The sequence below is a fragment of the Macaca nemestrina genome, chromosome 5 (genome assembly GCF_043159975.1).
Source record: "Macaca nemestrina isolate mMacNem1 chromosome 5, mMacNem.hap1, whole genome shotgun sequence".
Taxonomy (NCBI): Eukaryota; Metazoa; Chordata; class Mammalia; order Primates; family Cercopithecidae; genus Macaca; species Macaca nemestrina.
In genome coordinates this window covers 183,922,300-183,937,537 of record NC_092129.1, presented here as the reverse complement: position 1 = coordinate 183,937,537, position 15,238 = coordinate 183,922,300, and the positions used below count along the sequence as shown (strand labels likewise).

Sequence of the window (15,238 nt, the reverse complement as noted above, 5' to 3'; positions counted from 1 at the left end):
TGAAAAAAAGAAACAGAACTCCTAATGTAAAAATTTCGGTGTTTCATTTTTCATTTTGTGTATTTAACCAGAGCACCTGCAGGAAACAAAACTGTTTCTCACTATTAACAAAAAAATGTTTTAAGAAATATTATCACGCCTTCACTAAGCTTCTAACACGAAGAACCTGACCTTTTTAAAAATAACACGTAAGATTACAGTGCAGGATCAGGTAGAGAAAAAGTGATTTATACTCATCTGTGAAGACCGGGTATTGTTTGTATACCAGGTAGATTTTATGAGCTAGAGTTCAGCTTGGGTATTTTCTGTCTTCAGTGTGAACCATTTATGGTATTTTTAAAAGAATGGGATGTTTTCATATGCGGACATTTATTCTTGGTGATTCTGTTTATATTTCTTTTAACACTGAAGACATTTTTGGAAGTGCTGGTGCCAGGACTTCAATTGTGTTAGTTTGTGGTTGGCTTCTGCCTCTGTTGTTATCTGTATGCCTGTACTTCTGTCTTTATTTACCTGCTTACTGATGAGCAAGCTCCCCAAGGTGAGATGCCCAGTCTGCTTGGATGGCCCCGTCCTCTTTCCCTGGGTCACTGCCCAGCAGCCACGTGGCCCTGAGGTTGAGGCTCCTGGAGGGGCCCTGGTTTCCTGCCACGTGTTCCTCTTGCTGATCCACCCCGTTTCTCTTGAACAGAAGTTTTGTTGGCTCCCCAAATGTAAAGCAAGCCAGAAACAAGATGATAAAGGGTGTTTAAAGCTGAAGAAGGCATGTGTGTATTCTCTTTCCTCTCTTCCCACCCTCTCCTGCCCACATGAATTCTCCCCTCCCTCTGAGTCAGCCCCAGCTCTCCTTCCTCCAAAAGGGACACCGTCAAGGCCCTCCGAGCTCAGCCCCAGCTCTCCTTCCTCTGAAAGGGTCACCGTCAGGGCCCTCCCTCTGAGCTCAGCCCCAGCTCTCCTTCCTCCGAAAGGGTCACTGTCAGGGCCCTCCCTCTGAGCTCAGCCCCAGCTCTCCTTCCTCCGAAAGGGACACCGTCAGGACCCTCCGAGCTCAGGACTTCTGCCCCCCTTCTGTAATATCTTCGGTTTGTGCTCTAAGTTGGGCCATGAGTTATGTGTGCACTGTCACTACTTCTGTAGGGTATTAAGCATCCATTTAACCTGTGCTTGATGACCTAAGTGTTCATGGCCCACATCGGGCTCCTGAGCTGGCCTGCAGGCCCACAGAGGCAGCCGCCGTGCTGGGGTTTCTCTGGTCCTTAGCGCACTCAGCGTGGATCCAGCACACACGGGCCCCTCTGCAGACGTCTGCTAATGAAAGGCGAGATATGCACCTTTGTAGCCCCATTCCAAAGTGAGAAATCATGTCTTGTCGTGTCTTTGGTCACTGGTGGTTCATTAGGGTATGAAAGTAGAGTTGGGTCAAGAATGATTTCTTTATCACGAGCAATTTGTGAAGCCAGAGGATCGGTTAGTCCAATGCAGCCTGGCTTCTAGAACTGGGCTGTCTGTGTGGTTCCTCCTTTCTCTGGTAAGCAGTGGTGCCTGTGGATGTCCTGCTCTATAGAGCTGCTGTGGCCTCTAGTTCGGAATGATCCTTTCCTAAGTTATTAACAACCAATAATCACCTGCACAGCTCCTGTGACTTTCTGACTGATCTCTAGAGAGCTACCTTTGGTTGGCATTAAAAGCTTGGCTCTGCAAGGAGGACCATGCATCCAAGACACAGACAGTGACAGTCAATTAAAGGTGGCTTTGCCGTGGTCAAGCCCCATGCCAGGGTGGGGACACAGCTTGTGGAAACGCTGTCACAGACTTCGTAGAGCTTATCATCATTAGGAAGAGCTGAGAGGACGTTCAGGGCACAGGGACTTGTGTTCTCGTCAAGGGAGAGCCTCATTTTCTGTGGCCCTCCTGCAGCAGCCACTGAGGCTGCCATGCAGGCCGTCACCTCCAGCTCCACCTTTCACCAGGTGACCACAGCAGGCCTCAGCTCTCAGGACCCCAGGGCCTTTCCTGTCCAGAACCTGCAAGTCACAGAAGCTATAGGTTGCACTTCTCCAGGCACAAGGAGGATAACGCCCCAAAGCCACACATCTCCCACACACAGATGAGTGCGGACGTTCAGGTGTGCAGCCATTCATGGCAGCCCTGTTTGTAATGGCAACAGGTTGGAGCCAACCCCCATATTCGGCCGAAGGGGAGTGGTCAGTGATGGGTCATCCGTATTCAGGAATACTTGGCAGCAATTCAACAAGAAGAGGAAGACGTCTGTGTGTTCACAGGGTTAAGTCCACTGTTAAGAAAAAGAAGCAAGTTATAGGATGATACCCATAATATAATCACATCAATGTAAAATTTAAAGTCAATGGTGTGTTTCTCTATTACATTTATATGCATGATGATGCACAGATAAGGGCTGGAAAGGACCATGCCAGACTCCTCAAACTGGTTATTTCCTAGAGAACTAGAATGGGAAGGGAGGGAGGGACGGATGGGAAGGGAGGGAGGAACGGATGGTTCCCACTTTTTCCTCTATTTAAAAAAGAAAAAAATTCTTGAATTTATTTGTCACAATAAGATCATGTCCAAGTGTCTATTTGAGTGAAGAGAGGGAGAGAGAGAAGGGAAGGGCATCTGTGGCCACGCTCTGTGTGTCTGGTAGTGACAGGTAGATTTCATTTGAATGTTCAGGCCTGACTGGAAGGCAGTCTGTGTTTGGCTACATCCTGCTGTCCATGGCCAATTGGTCCAAAGCAAGTATGTCATCCACTTCGTTTCAGTCATCTTAATCTTCAAAGGGAGAAGATGGCCCAAGACACTTCTTTAATGGTCTAGACTTTATTTCCTGTGTGCTCTATTTCTGCCTGATTGATTGGACACAGAATGAATCTGTGCCCCTTTTCAGGACTCACAGATCCCCGCGGGACACAGCTTGAAGCACTGGGCAAGATTTCCTATTCACGTTGGCCATTGTTTCCAGCGTGGGTGAATTCAGCTATCTTACCGAAAAACGCTGTGGGTGTCAAGTTGCTAGAAAGGTCCAAGTCTTTTGAAAACCAGTTGCTGTTTGACCTGGAATGGTTTTCAGATTGACAGTTGTTTCCAGCACACCTCAGTTGTTTCACCTCTCTAGGAAAACCTCTTTGAAGCCACCCAGAATCAGTGGTACTTGCTGTACCAAAAGCTACAGCAGCTTTCATGTGTTGAGGCAAATTTGTTTGAAGCCAACCCCAGATTTAAATAGATATGACTCAAATAGAAATGATTATAGCAGGGATCGAAAACTGTCTAGTAATCGCTGTTTCTTGAAGCAAGCTGCATCTAGGTTTCTTGTGTGGCAGTCAGGTGTGTGAGGGCGGCCCCTCCGCCTGCTGGTCCTGCTGCCACAGACTCACTTGCAAATGGAGCCCTAGAACCCCTGCATGGCTGGACTCAGAGGGCTTGAGATCTTCCGGTACTTAACTGAGCCTAGGGAGGAAACGGTTTTTTAAATTTCTAAATCAAGGAGCTCTTTTGGCCTGGCTTCCTAGAGGTACCCTGTCCTGCAGCTGGGAACCTTCTCTCTCGGGCTCACACTCACTGACCAGCCTCTCCTTACAGCTGTAGACTTCTGCAGAACGCTCTTTCTAGATTTTGCCTTTGTGTTTAAGTCCCGGTGTCTGGACGTTTCCTCCTGACTGCTCTGCTTGAGCAATCGCCTGGCACAGGTGTGCGGAGGACTGCGTTCTTGGAGTGGGCTTCCCGGTTTGCATCTCACCCCGTCCACGGTGGGGAATGTGTGAGGGGCGAGATCTGCCAGGATCTCCAAACCCAGGTTTTGGGAGAAGCATGTAGTGCGTAGACGCCGCTGCAGCCAAAGTGCCTATCGTAGATGGCACAGGCTCTGCCAGTCCACGCACGGGCTGCATGGCCATGGGCTGGGAGATCTGGGGAAGCCTTTGTCAGGAGAGGGGTGTTGAGGCAGCCTCGCAGGACTGGTGTGGTCTGACTCAGTGGGGAGGGGGGCGAGGGGCATGTCTTCCGTAGGTTTAGTGCTTCAGGGCAGGTCAGGGACGGGGAGAGGAGCCCCACCTGATGATGGAGTGGTGACAGTGGTCAGCACGGGTGAGGGTGGTGCCGTCTTCAGTTCTCCTTTTGGCCGCGTTGGAAGTTGTTATCCCTTCAGACTCAGCAAACATTTATTGAGCGCCTACCTCGTAGCAGGGATTGGGGATAAAATACAAAGAGAAGCGGAATGTGTCCCGGCATTAAGGAGAGGCGGGCGTGTAAATCCTTAAAAATGCATACCAGAGGCTAGGGCCCTGGGAACCCAGGAGAAGCAGCTAACACTGCAGGGCAGACAGCAAGGCTTCAACAGAGGTGAAAATTTGGTCCTAAATGAAAACAGAGGTTTGCTAGGCAGTGATGGAGATGGCAGTTGAGTTGGAGGTGGGATTCTGGGTAGAGAAAGCAGTACGTGCAGAGGCACAGCGCACACTGAGGGATGGGGAATGCAAGGAGAAGGTGTGTCCTGGCACTCTTGAGAGCTCACCAGCGTGGCCAGACTGGAAAAGCAGGCTCAGAGCAGATTAGCAGAGACACTGTTTGTTAAGCTGTGGAGTCTGAACTTCATCTTGCAGTAAGCAGAGACCCAGCAAAGATTCATGAATGAAGCCAGGGGACACGTTCAGATTTCTTTTGCAGGATGTTGCCTCGAGGATGGAGTGGAGCGAGGGAGGTGGATACCCCAGAGACCCTCAAAAGCTCTTGAAGTAATCCTCGTTAGAAGTGATGAGGGTCTGAACTGGGATGCTGGGGACTGGATTCTTTTTAGAAGTGAAAGGATCAGATTTGATCTGAAAATCTTCCATAAAGTGACATAGCAAGCTTGAAAATGAAAGAAGGGTAAAGATTCTCTGGCAAGAATCAAGCAGAAAGGAGATGGCATAGCGATAGTTTTTATGAGATAAAATGAAATTGAAAGCAAAAGAAAAATTAATAATGATTAGGGTAAAGAGGGAAACTACATAAATAAAGGAACAATCCATTAAGAAGTTACAACAGCCATAAACTCAGGCACCTCATCAGACATCTTCAAAATACAGACAGAAAGTCATTTCTCAGGCTGGGGAGTCAGGGATGCCAGTGAGCCATAAGTACCCATGGCTCTGCCTCCCGGGGATGTGAGTGCTCAGGAAGCAGAGCCAGGTGGAAGAAAGGGACCAAGCTCAGCCGTGGGTGGGATGTTCGTGTGATACTCATCAGTGGATAGAAATACAGGTCCAGGGCTCAGGAGAGAGGTCTAGGCTGGACTTGAAGGTTTGAGCATCACAGTATCGCAGTGTATGCATGTAGGAGGCTAAGCCCTTGCTCTTGAATAAAACCATGCGAGAAAATGCTAGGACAGCATGACTGGGGAATGACGGTGGGCCATCCTCCAGCGTCTTGCTTTTATGTGGTGTTATGTGATGGACTTCGCAGCCTGTGAGCACATGACCTTGTGAGACAGACACATCTTTGTTACTCCTGTGACCCGCTGTGTGGGTTCTACTTAGTCTCAGCTCTTTGAGTACAGTCCTTGGGGTTCCCTGCAGGGTGCCTCGGGGCCCTCTGGCACCAATGAAGAGCTTGTGTTTTGCTTCGCCCACGCTGAGATGCTACAGCTTCTCCTTCACAGACCCCAACCCGAGAAGACCCTCGTGTTTGGCTGTTTTAGGTGCTGTGGACACTGGAAAGGGGAGGCTAGGTGACATGAATAGTAAGTCTGGGATGCTTTCAGAGGAGATGCAATTCTGGAAGGAGTTTGAAAGAGAAGACAGGCTCAGTTTGGTAGAAACGACCGAGGGGAATGTCCATGGAGAGCGTCCGCGGAGGGAAAGTGCGTCTGGTTCTGGGTCAGGACAGCACTGTGTGTGTGGCTGGCTGACAGAAAGCTTAAGCTTCGTGGCGGTGGTGGTGATGGACGAGGACACCTACTCCAGGGAGATTCCGTGGGTTGTGGCTGCTTGGTGGGGAGGGCCTTCAAGTCTGCAGTCCGAAGTGTAAATGGGAAGTTAAAGGGGGGTTGGCTAAGACCCAGAGCCGGGTTAAAGGGCTCTCTGGACACCATTGTTGTTTTTAGCCATAAGAAAATATGCCCTAGTTTACCAAAGACTGGTTTAAGCAAATCTGCTGTTTTCAGGTGCCCTGAATAATCATTGCCTGCTAGGCAATGCAGGTGGACCTTGCGTCTGCCCACACCTGCAAGGGAAGTGATCCAACCTTATTTTAAAACTCTGAGAGTGAAGCAATAGCACCTAGCTAGTTTCATCACCTTGTTACAGGCTGTGAACGAGCTCTGTCCATGCTTTTAAAAATGTGTTCCCCTCGGTGTGGCCAGACTCCCTGGGATGTTTTAAAGACGTGTGTGTGTGTGTGTGTGTGCACATGCACATGTGTGCGTGTGTTGGGGTGGACAGTATCAAACCCTAGGTTTGGACTGAAATATTATTTCTCTTTCTCTCCTTTCAGTTATCACCACAACTACTGCCAGCGTCAGGTTTCAGCATTCATCACTGGGCAGGGGCATCACGAGCTAGCTCTGGCCGCCTTTTCCCATGGGAGAGCGAATGAAATGCATGGTGAAGGTTCTGGGCATGGGAAGGGAGTAGGTGCATCTGAAATCTGAGTTAGAGCCTCTTTCTCTTGAGGTCCAACTTTTCGTTCTCAGATTTTTCCAGCTAGTGGAGGTTAATCCACAAGGCCCTTGGCTCCTTCCGTGAGAGGCGCAGCCACTGTCGGTGCCAGGAGAGGACGCGGGGGAAGTGGCGCCTGGGGCTTCCCTTTGCCATCTCAGGATGGCTGCAAAGGCACCGACTTCCCTGTCAGTTTGCAACTCGGGTGAACAGAGCAGAGCTCAGACCTTAGCTTGAGACTCCTACTCTTGGAAATTATTCCTGAGCAGAGTAGTTCAAGGATCATTTCAGCCGTACTGACCTGGGAGGAGGCAGAGCCTAGCCAGGGTAGAATAGGTACAAATCAAATGTATCTATTTTATGAAATACCTCGTTCCAGATCCGCCCCGCAGCACCCAAATGGAAAGCAGTTCGGAATCTCCTCTAGATGATTGTGGTGAGAGTAGATCTAGGCTGCAGTTAAATTGCATCATGGAAGGGCTCCACCCTATGCCCTGAAGAAAAAAGATCTCATAGCTGGCAGAGGAGGGTAACGTTTCCAAGTGTGTTTGGTTTTTGCCTTTTGGTTTTTAAAACTGTCCTTTAGGCTGAGGTTTCTGATGAACCCTCTGCAGCTGCCCCTACGTAGGCAGTGGGTTTCTAGCCGCACGGCTGCCCCAGTGAGTGTCCTCTGGCCTCATTGGTGACCGGGGCACTCTCTTCCCTGTGCTTCCACATGTGGGCTCTGACCGAGGTGACCTAGGGCCTCCTTCTGTGCCATGGTGCAAGAGGATGCAGCTGTCAAATAAAAATTGCCCATCAGACTGCTAGCAATGGCAGGCATGGAGAGGGTGGAGGGCGTGGAGAAGGGCAGGGGAGGCCCAGGAGCAGTGACCTGCTGGTCCTTAAGCAGAGCAAGGAAGACGCCCTCCCACCCGCACCTGCCGTGTGAACACCAGGCAGTGAGCGGGAATGCAGCACGTCTCTCAGACTCACTGACTCCGTAACAGAGAGGTGTCCCTCCCAGTGTGGAGGAGAAACAGAAGAGCTGCTGTTCTCACTTCTATCCACTCTCCCAACCCATGGACATTCTTTCTGCCCTGAGCTCCCATGGCCCTCACCACGTCCAGCCTTTGCACGTCCTGAGCCTCAGCCCTGCCCGTGCAGAACTGGCCAGCCCTGGAGGGCAGCACCCTGCTCTGGGCCAGCGTTTGCCTCTTTCCAAACAGCTTCTAGAGTGTGAGAGTGTGATGCCAGAGGGAGGACGTGGGGTTCAGCCGGAGGGTTCGTCCGTGCTGTTCAAAAAGGGCTTCCTAGATGCTGCACATTGTGTCCAAGCCTGAAGACAAGCGGTGGTCTGCAAAGCCCGTAACCCGTCTGCAGCTGATGGACCCAGTCCATCACCAGCGAGGGGCTCCGAGGGCTCACTGGCTTAGCCAACTGCAAAGCAGGCACAGTGTTCCCAGCAGTGCTCTGCGCCTCCCTGAGGAGGGAGCTGTGTCTAAGGCAGGCCGCTGCGTCCTGCCGGGAGCGGGAGGCTGGCTCAGGGCGGTCGGTACAGCACACAGCTTGAAGAGCAGTGTGGTCCTCTCCCTGCTGGTGCCTGGAGTCACCTGCCCTGGGCTTCTGCGTCCTGGCGTGTGTGGTGCCGTATCTGCTGGTAACGGTGCAGATGGGATTGCCCTTGAGGGAGAGTCACTGGCGACAGTCCTGTCAGCTGCCGTTTATTGAGCACCTACTGTGTTCTGGCACTGCACTCAGTATTTTTCACATGTCACATTGACTTTCCTTGTGTCAAGTCCTGTGTTCGAGGGAAATCCTTCTCTCCCTCTCTGCATTAAAGGAGAACTGAGCTCAACTGCCAATTAGGAATGTTGCAATTCTAAGAAGGTAGTGTGCTGCAGCAGATGTCGTTTAAATGTCGAAGACAAATGGGACATGAAAAACAAGCTGTCAGCCACGAGAGTGACTCGTGCAATGGGACTGTCCAGACCAGGGCTTGGCACGCTTTGTCTGTCAAGGCCCAGATAGTATCTGGGGCTTTGGGGACTTCAGCTGCAGCTACTGTACCCTCCACCATGAGGTGCGGAGCCACAGACAGTAACGTACATCGGCGGGCACAGCTGTGCCCCTGTGAACACGGGCCCTAGTTCACCCACCCTGGGCGTTGCTGTTGGGCAGCAGGAGCATTACTGAGAGGAAACGAAGGGCTTCCGGGAGCCCAGCCACGTCTGAAGCTTGGGGCTGGGTAACCCCCAGTTTAATGCAGCCCCCAAAATGCCCAGCATCTTTGCCTTGTCTTTGCCTGTCGTGGTTTTCCACACTCACCACTCTCCCTAGATGCTGCAACAGAGCCCCACTTACAGGATGGAGGAGAGCGAAGGTGGAGGCGCGGGCCTGACAACGCCCTGGACTGGTTGGCCTGCGCTGGACGGTGACTGCGGGGCTGCCTGCAGGTGCCGTGGCCAGCCTGGGAACAGTGCTGTCGGGGCACATTGAGTTGGTGGCCACATGTTTAAAATTCTGGAACGGCATGCCCCTCCTCGTGCATTCCTTTCTTCACTTGCAACCGTTTGCAGGAGAGGTGCCAGGAGACTGATGGATGATGACCACAGCCCTGGGCATTCGAGGAATCCGGGGGTCTAGTGAGAGAGACTGGCCCTTCACACAGTGCCAGTCCTCTCTGCCAGGGCCATGTGCCGTGAGCTGCTGGTGGTGTGGGGTGCCCAGCACGGGGCTGAAGTCTGCTAAGCGGGAGGCCGAGGAAGTGAGGGAAGGCTCCACAGAGAGCCTGGTGGGTACATCAGGGAGGTTTTACGGAGAAGGGCCACACAGAAAGCTATTCCAGAGAGAGAAAACCACAGGGACTTGGCAGGATGGCCGGGGGCAGGAAAGCACAGAACATGTTGGGAGACTAACGGCAGCACCGGGTTGCTGGCGTTCGGGGAGGCAGGGGTGATGGGAGGGAGATGTCGTGGATGCGAGGTCAGGAAGGGGTGTGGACCCAGGGTTGCTGGCATTCGGGGAGGCAGGGGTGATAGGAGGGAGATGTCGTGGATGCGAGGTCAGGAAGGGTGTGGACAGATGTTGAAACACTGTGAAAATGGGTCTTCTCTACTTTGCGGAGAGAGCCCCTGAATATTTTTCAGCAGCTGAGATGTGTGATCAGGTCATGTTTATAAAAGATAAATTTTTCCCTAATGATACATACAGAGAATGCTCCTAGAAATACCTACTGCTGATTTCTAAGCAGCAGCTTTCCCTCCTGGCAGGTTTTTGATACGGGCTGTTCAGGATTCACCTTCATTAAGTAATGCCACGGAAGGCCAGTGACTCTGCTGAAACTGGCCCCGTTTTCCTGAGTCACAATTCTGTGCATCAGCAAGTCCTCCAGCTGAACCGAAAGCACCTGATAGGGCTTTCAGTGGTGAGATGGAGCTAGAGTGAATCTCCCTCGCCGCCTTCCCATAACCCAGCCCGTACTGGCTGGAGGAAATCCAGCATTCTGACTGTGCCCACTTTAGCCTTGCACTGAAATATCTTGAACAAAAATAAGGTTTTGAGTGCTCATCTGTTGATCTGACAAGTCAAATGTATGTCGGTTTTTGACTAACCTGAAAGAAGTCACAGGTGTTGGAGGTTTCTCATTTGCATGTTGTCTCACAGAATCAAACCAGAGGCTAAATCTTGTCTCTCCACTCTGACCCCCTCCTCCCTCCCCGCCCATCAGTACCACAGAGTTCTTGGAAGTTATTATTTGTAGTACTGTTTCCTAAATTTAGCGAATGCAGGAAGAATCAGTGGCAAATGGGTGCTTTAAGAAAACACATGTTCAGCTTAGAACCTGGACTTAAAACATGAGTAATGCAGCCTAACTAAAGGAGCATATTTATCTGCCATGGCAGCTTTCTACAGTAATTTATTTGGGACTTTTGTTGTGATGCAAACAAAAAAGAGGAGAGGTCTTGTCTGCTGGACCTTGCCTATTTTGTTTTTTTGTGTTGACTTCCAGTACTTAGTCCATAGGCATACATAAGTTCTTCCAGGTGTAATCTTCCTTGGGATGGGATTTCCGATTCTGCTTTTTCCCTTTAACCTTACATAATTTCTGCAAATGTTATGGGCCATGTGAACGTCATACCTGGAGGAGAAATAATCAAAATGCATGTGCCAGGCACCGAGTTGGGCTTCCACACACGTAAGTGAGCATTTTCACGTGCTGTGGAATAAAGACACCTTGCAAAGAGGAGACAGCTCATCCCACCTGCAGTGTGCATCGAAAGCAATTTCAAGTTCGTGTTTGCCATCTCCTGGGTCTGCGATCTTCAAGTGTGGCCAGACTGTGTACACAGTTTGCTTGCCGTCAGGTTTATATGACAGTGTGGTGGTCAGATTCGTAGCGGGAGAAAGGTGGTTGTCAGGGGCTACGAGGAATGACGAGTTATTACTTAATAGCTGCAGGGTTTTACTTAGGAAAATGAGAAAGTCCGGAGATGGGTGGTGGTGATGGTTGCACAACAGTGTGAATGTACTTAAGGCCACCGAACGGTACACCTTAAATGGTTAAGATGGTAAATCTTTTTTGTTTTTGAGACAGAGTCTCGCTGTGTCCCAGGCTGGAGTGCAGTGGCGTGATCTCAGCTCACTGCAACCTCCACCTCCCAGGTTCAAGCTGTTCTCCTGCCTCAGCCTCCTGAGTAGCTGGGACTACAGGCGCCCGCCACCATGCCTGGCTAATTTTTGTGTTTTTTAGTAGAGACGGGGTTTTACCATGTTGGCCAGGCTGGTCTCAAACTCCTGACCTCGTGATCCACCTGCCTTGGCCTCCCAAAGTGCTGGGCTTACAGGCACGAGCCACCACAGTGCCCAGCCTACGATGACAAATCTTATGTGTATTTTACCACAAAATAGTGTAGAGAGAGCTTGTCTCCAATGAGAGCCTTCTGCTGTGTGTTTCTCATCATCGTGTTATAAGCTGTGACCTTGCTTCTGATCGGGGAGGGTGGTTCAAATTTAAATTTGGCTTTTAATTCTATTTTTTTTTTCGGGGTCAGGCTTCTGGGAATGTGGTGAAAGTAGCTCTTGAGGGGTCCCTGGCTGGTTTCACTCAGTTGTTAATTGTGGTGGAGGGTCCATGTGAATACAGTGTGTACAGGGGCTGCACAGGCCGGTGCAGCAGGGCACCCGACGCCTCCCTCACGGGACTCACGGTCAAATAACAGACACCATTGCTGGAGGAGGACCCCTCCTGGGCTCGCCCGTGCTGTCACGGCTGCCGTACGGGCTGAGATGAGAAACCGGGGCTTCTAGTCGTGACATGCTTATTAGCAGCCAAAATAACGTTTCCATTGCGTGATTTCCTGATCCTGGCCCTTAGAAACTTGCTTTCCTCCTCCTTGTGTTTTGAACAGGCTCCTGCAGGGATCCAGTTCTGTCCTGTAACTGGGTTCTGTTGGCTTTGCAGGAAGAGAGGCATGGCTTCTGAAGGGTTTATCTTCTTTGTGCAAAGTAGAATGTCAGCTGGGCTCCTCAGAAGACTCTCCTTCTTACGATGCCTCAGAAAGAGAAGAACAGTGAATGTTAGAAATCATACTTGAAACAAGCGAGAGTTTGATCTCTTTCTTTACCAGTCGTGAAATCAGAACCTTGGCCCTGCTTCTCAGGGACCTGCCTCCGTCTCGTTTTAAGTGTAATCTTTAGTTTCAGGCCCAAAGAAAGGTAAAAGCCTTACTTTTGGTGGTTACTATACTTGCTGAAACAGAAAACTGAGAAGTATTAGAACTTTTGAGAAGATGGACGTAGACAGCTCTGGGCGCTGGTTCCAGAAGAGCTGCTGGAATCCTTTCTGAGCTTTCTTCTCCTCCAAGTGACATCTGTTGTTTCTTTCAAAACCTGAACACAAAACCTCCCCTAGAAAGCTTTCCTTAGCAGGCCCCGTCTCTCCTGCCTCTTGCCTGCATCTTCCTAATTTTGACATCACCTGGTTTTATACCAGTGGTTTTATACTAACGGTTTCATACGTGCTGTGTGGTATTAGTCACATTCAGTGTACACGTGGTCCCCTCAATCACATTCGGTGTACACGTGGCCCCCTCAATCACATTCGGTGTACACGTGGTCCCCTCAGTCACGTTCAGTGTACACGTGGCCCCCTCAATCACATTCGGTGTACACGTGGTCCCCTCAGTCACGTTCGGTGTACACGTGGCCCCCTCAATCACGTTCGGTGTACACATGGTCCCCTCAGTCACGTTCAGTGTACACGTGGCCCCCTCAATCACATTCGGTGTACACGTGGTCCCCTCAGTCACGTTCGGTGTACACGTGGTCCCCTCAATCACATTCGGTGTACACGTGGTCCCCTCAGTCACGTTCAGTGTACACGTGGCCCCCTCAATCACATTCGGTGTACACGTGGCCCCCTCAATCACGTTCGGTGTACACATGGTCCCCTCAGTCACATTCGGTGTACACGTGGTCCCCTCAATCACATTCGGTGTACACGTGGTCCCCTCAGTCACGTTCGGTGTACATGTGGCCCCCTCAGTCACGTTCGGTGTACACGTGGCCCCCTCAGTCACGTTCGGTGTACACGTGGCCCCCTCAGTCACGTTCGGTGTACACGTGGCCCCCTCAGTCACGTTCGGTGTACACGTGGCCCCCTCAGTCACGTTCGGTGTACACGTGGTCCCCTCAGTCACGTTCGGTGTACACGTGGTCCCCTCAACACAGGTAGAAAGAGACTGTTTCTTCCTCCCCCTTTCCTCTCTCTGGTGCCCACTTTGTCATGTTACGCCACGTAAAATGCCGTCATCAGCTGCTCTTTCTCTGTCCTCACCGAAACCATGACGGTCTTGAAGCACACACAGAGCCCCGTTCTCTTAACTGTTTCTGTACCTCAGTGCACTGGAGATTGAAGCCCTGTAGCTTGACATTTAATAGCCTCATAAAACTTTATGTTAACTGGCTTCCCACCAGTCCGCTTTTTTGGAACATCATGGAAAGTGCTGGATTCTTATTTATTTAGTGAGAATTTTATTGCAACAGGAAGACAACCCATTTTACCTTGACTTTTTCAAGTAGTAGCAGTGGCATGAAGGAGTGAATACCTTATAGCAAACACTATACTAATGGAAACATTGCTGCTATTTTTGTTACTTACACATTTTTCAGATTGTTCTAGAATTTTTGCTTTTTTTAAACCTCCAAGTTTGTTATAGTTTCCATAATTTATCTAAACATATCCTTTATTTCTATTTCTGTAAACTTCAAAACTGAAGCGTGGTCCTGTCTTTAGGACCTATGTGGTGAGACCATCTATGCGGGCCCAGCTTTCTTGTGGCATTGGGGAACTCATGCTGCTTTCTGAATTAGTAATTAACTGTCGTGACTTGTGCACATGTGCAGGTATCTGAAGCTGTTTTAAGGCAACTCACATTCTGTAGTCTGTGGCTTGGAAGAGACTTTTCATGCTTTGTTAATAACTAAACCAAGATAAATAGGTGTTCCTGGGCGGCGAGCAGCTGAACCTTTTTGACAGTTTTGACTCCTTCCTGGACCGAGTTTGCATGTTCTTATTGTGGATCACGCCGACTGGCTCTCAGCTGCGTCCTGTTCCCGTGGCCGGGAGGGACGCTGGTGTCCCTCGAGCATGTGTGGATGGCTTGTCCTTTGCATGGTGTGGGCCGAAGCCCAGCTCTCGTCTCGTGGTCACTAGGACAGAGGATGGTGCTTCGCAGTGTTTTTCTTTCCTTGCACTCATCTCGCAGTGTGGCCTTTGTGCTCGTGCTCATCCTCCCGCTCATCACTCCGCGGACGTTTCAGCGAGTGCCTGTGACGTGCCGGGCTCCCTTGCAGGGAAGTTCGTTACTGTTGCTGTTGTTACTCCGTCTTCGACAGAATATAATCTTGACTTAGGTTTTATATTTTTATCTGTCCTGCCTTCACCGCAGGGGGTCCCCAAATTGTGGTTGGGAGCCACTTTGTTCCTCTGTAGCGGATTTACAGATGGGAAACGGCAGCTCCACACGACTATCCCCGCAAATGTGGGCAGGGCCAGCGTGGCCAAGAGCTGCCTTCTCATCCTGGGTGTTCTCAGATGGAGAGAGCGCCTTTGCCGTCCTCCTGTGGGTAGATTCTCGTGCCCACCTGACAAGGTGCTCCTGCCTCATGGGACCAACCTGATTTGGTCCTTTTATGCATCGGGTGCCGCAAAGGGGAACACGGCGACACACGGAGACGGCCACTGGAAGCACAGCACGGTCCGGTCCCACGGCTGGTACTTAGAGTGAATGCTCTCAGCCAGCAAAGAGCTATTCAGCAGACCCTCTGTCCATTCTCTTCCTGTCCTCCTTTTTGTCTTTCTTTCCTCTCGATATGTAGACCAGGCTGATTTCAGATTCTGCTAGAATAGAGTGGCTGTCAGTCAGCATCTGTGACAGGCGGGCATTTCCGTCGCGTCTTAAGCTTCCTTGCCAGATGGAAGTCGCTGACACTGAAGATGGCACTAGAAGGGAAGGTGGGAACTTGAGACTCCTTCTGGTCTGTCTGGAGGTCCTGGTCTCCAGGGAGGGTGGAGGAAGAGTGTGGGAGGAATGGATTTCACA

The 15,238-nt window shown here is 50.6% G+C and overlaps 1 protein-coding gene across 8 annotated transcripts in view; it reads left to right on the top strand.

The window, feature by feature from the left end:
- LOC105464795 (dual specificity phosphatase 22) overlaps window positions 1–15,238 on the top strand; it is a 58,947-nt gene that overhangs the window by 24,425 nt on the left and 19,284 nt on the right. For 2 of the 8 annotated variants that reach the window (XM_071097747.1, XM_071097745.1), the window contains exon 1: window positions 9,223–9,399. The exons of the other annotated variants lie outside the window; for them this stretch is intronic. In XM_071097747.1, coding sequence (XP_070953848.1) covers window positions 9,235–9,399 — 165 coding nt within the window. In that variant the 5' untranslated portion in view covers window positions 9,223–9,234. Of the gene's footprint in view, window positions 1–9,222; window positions 9,400–15,238 lie in introns of those variants that run through there. 8 annotated transcript variants of the gene reach the window in all.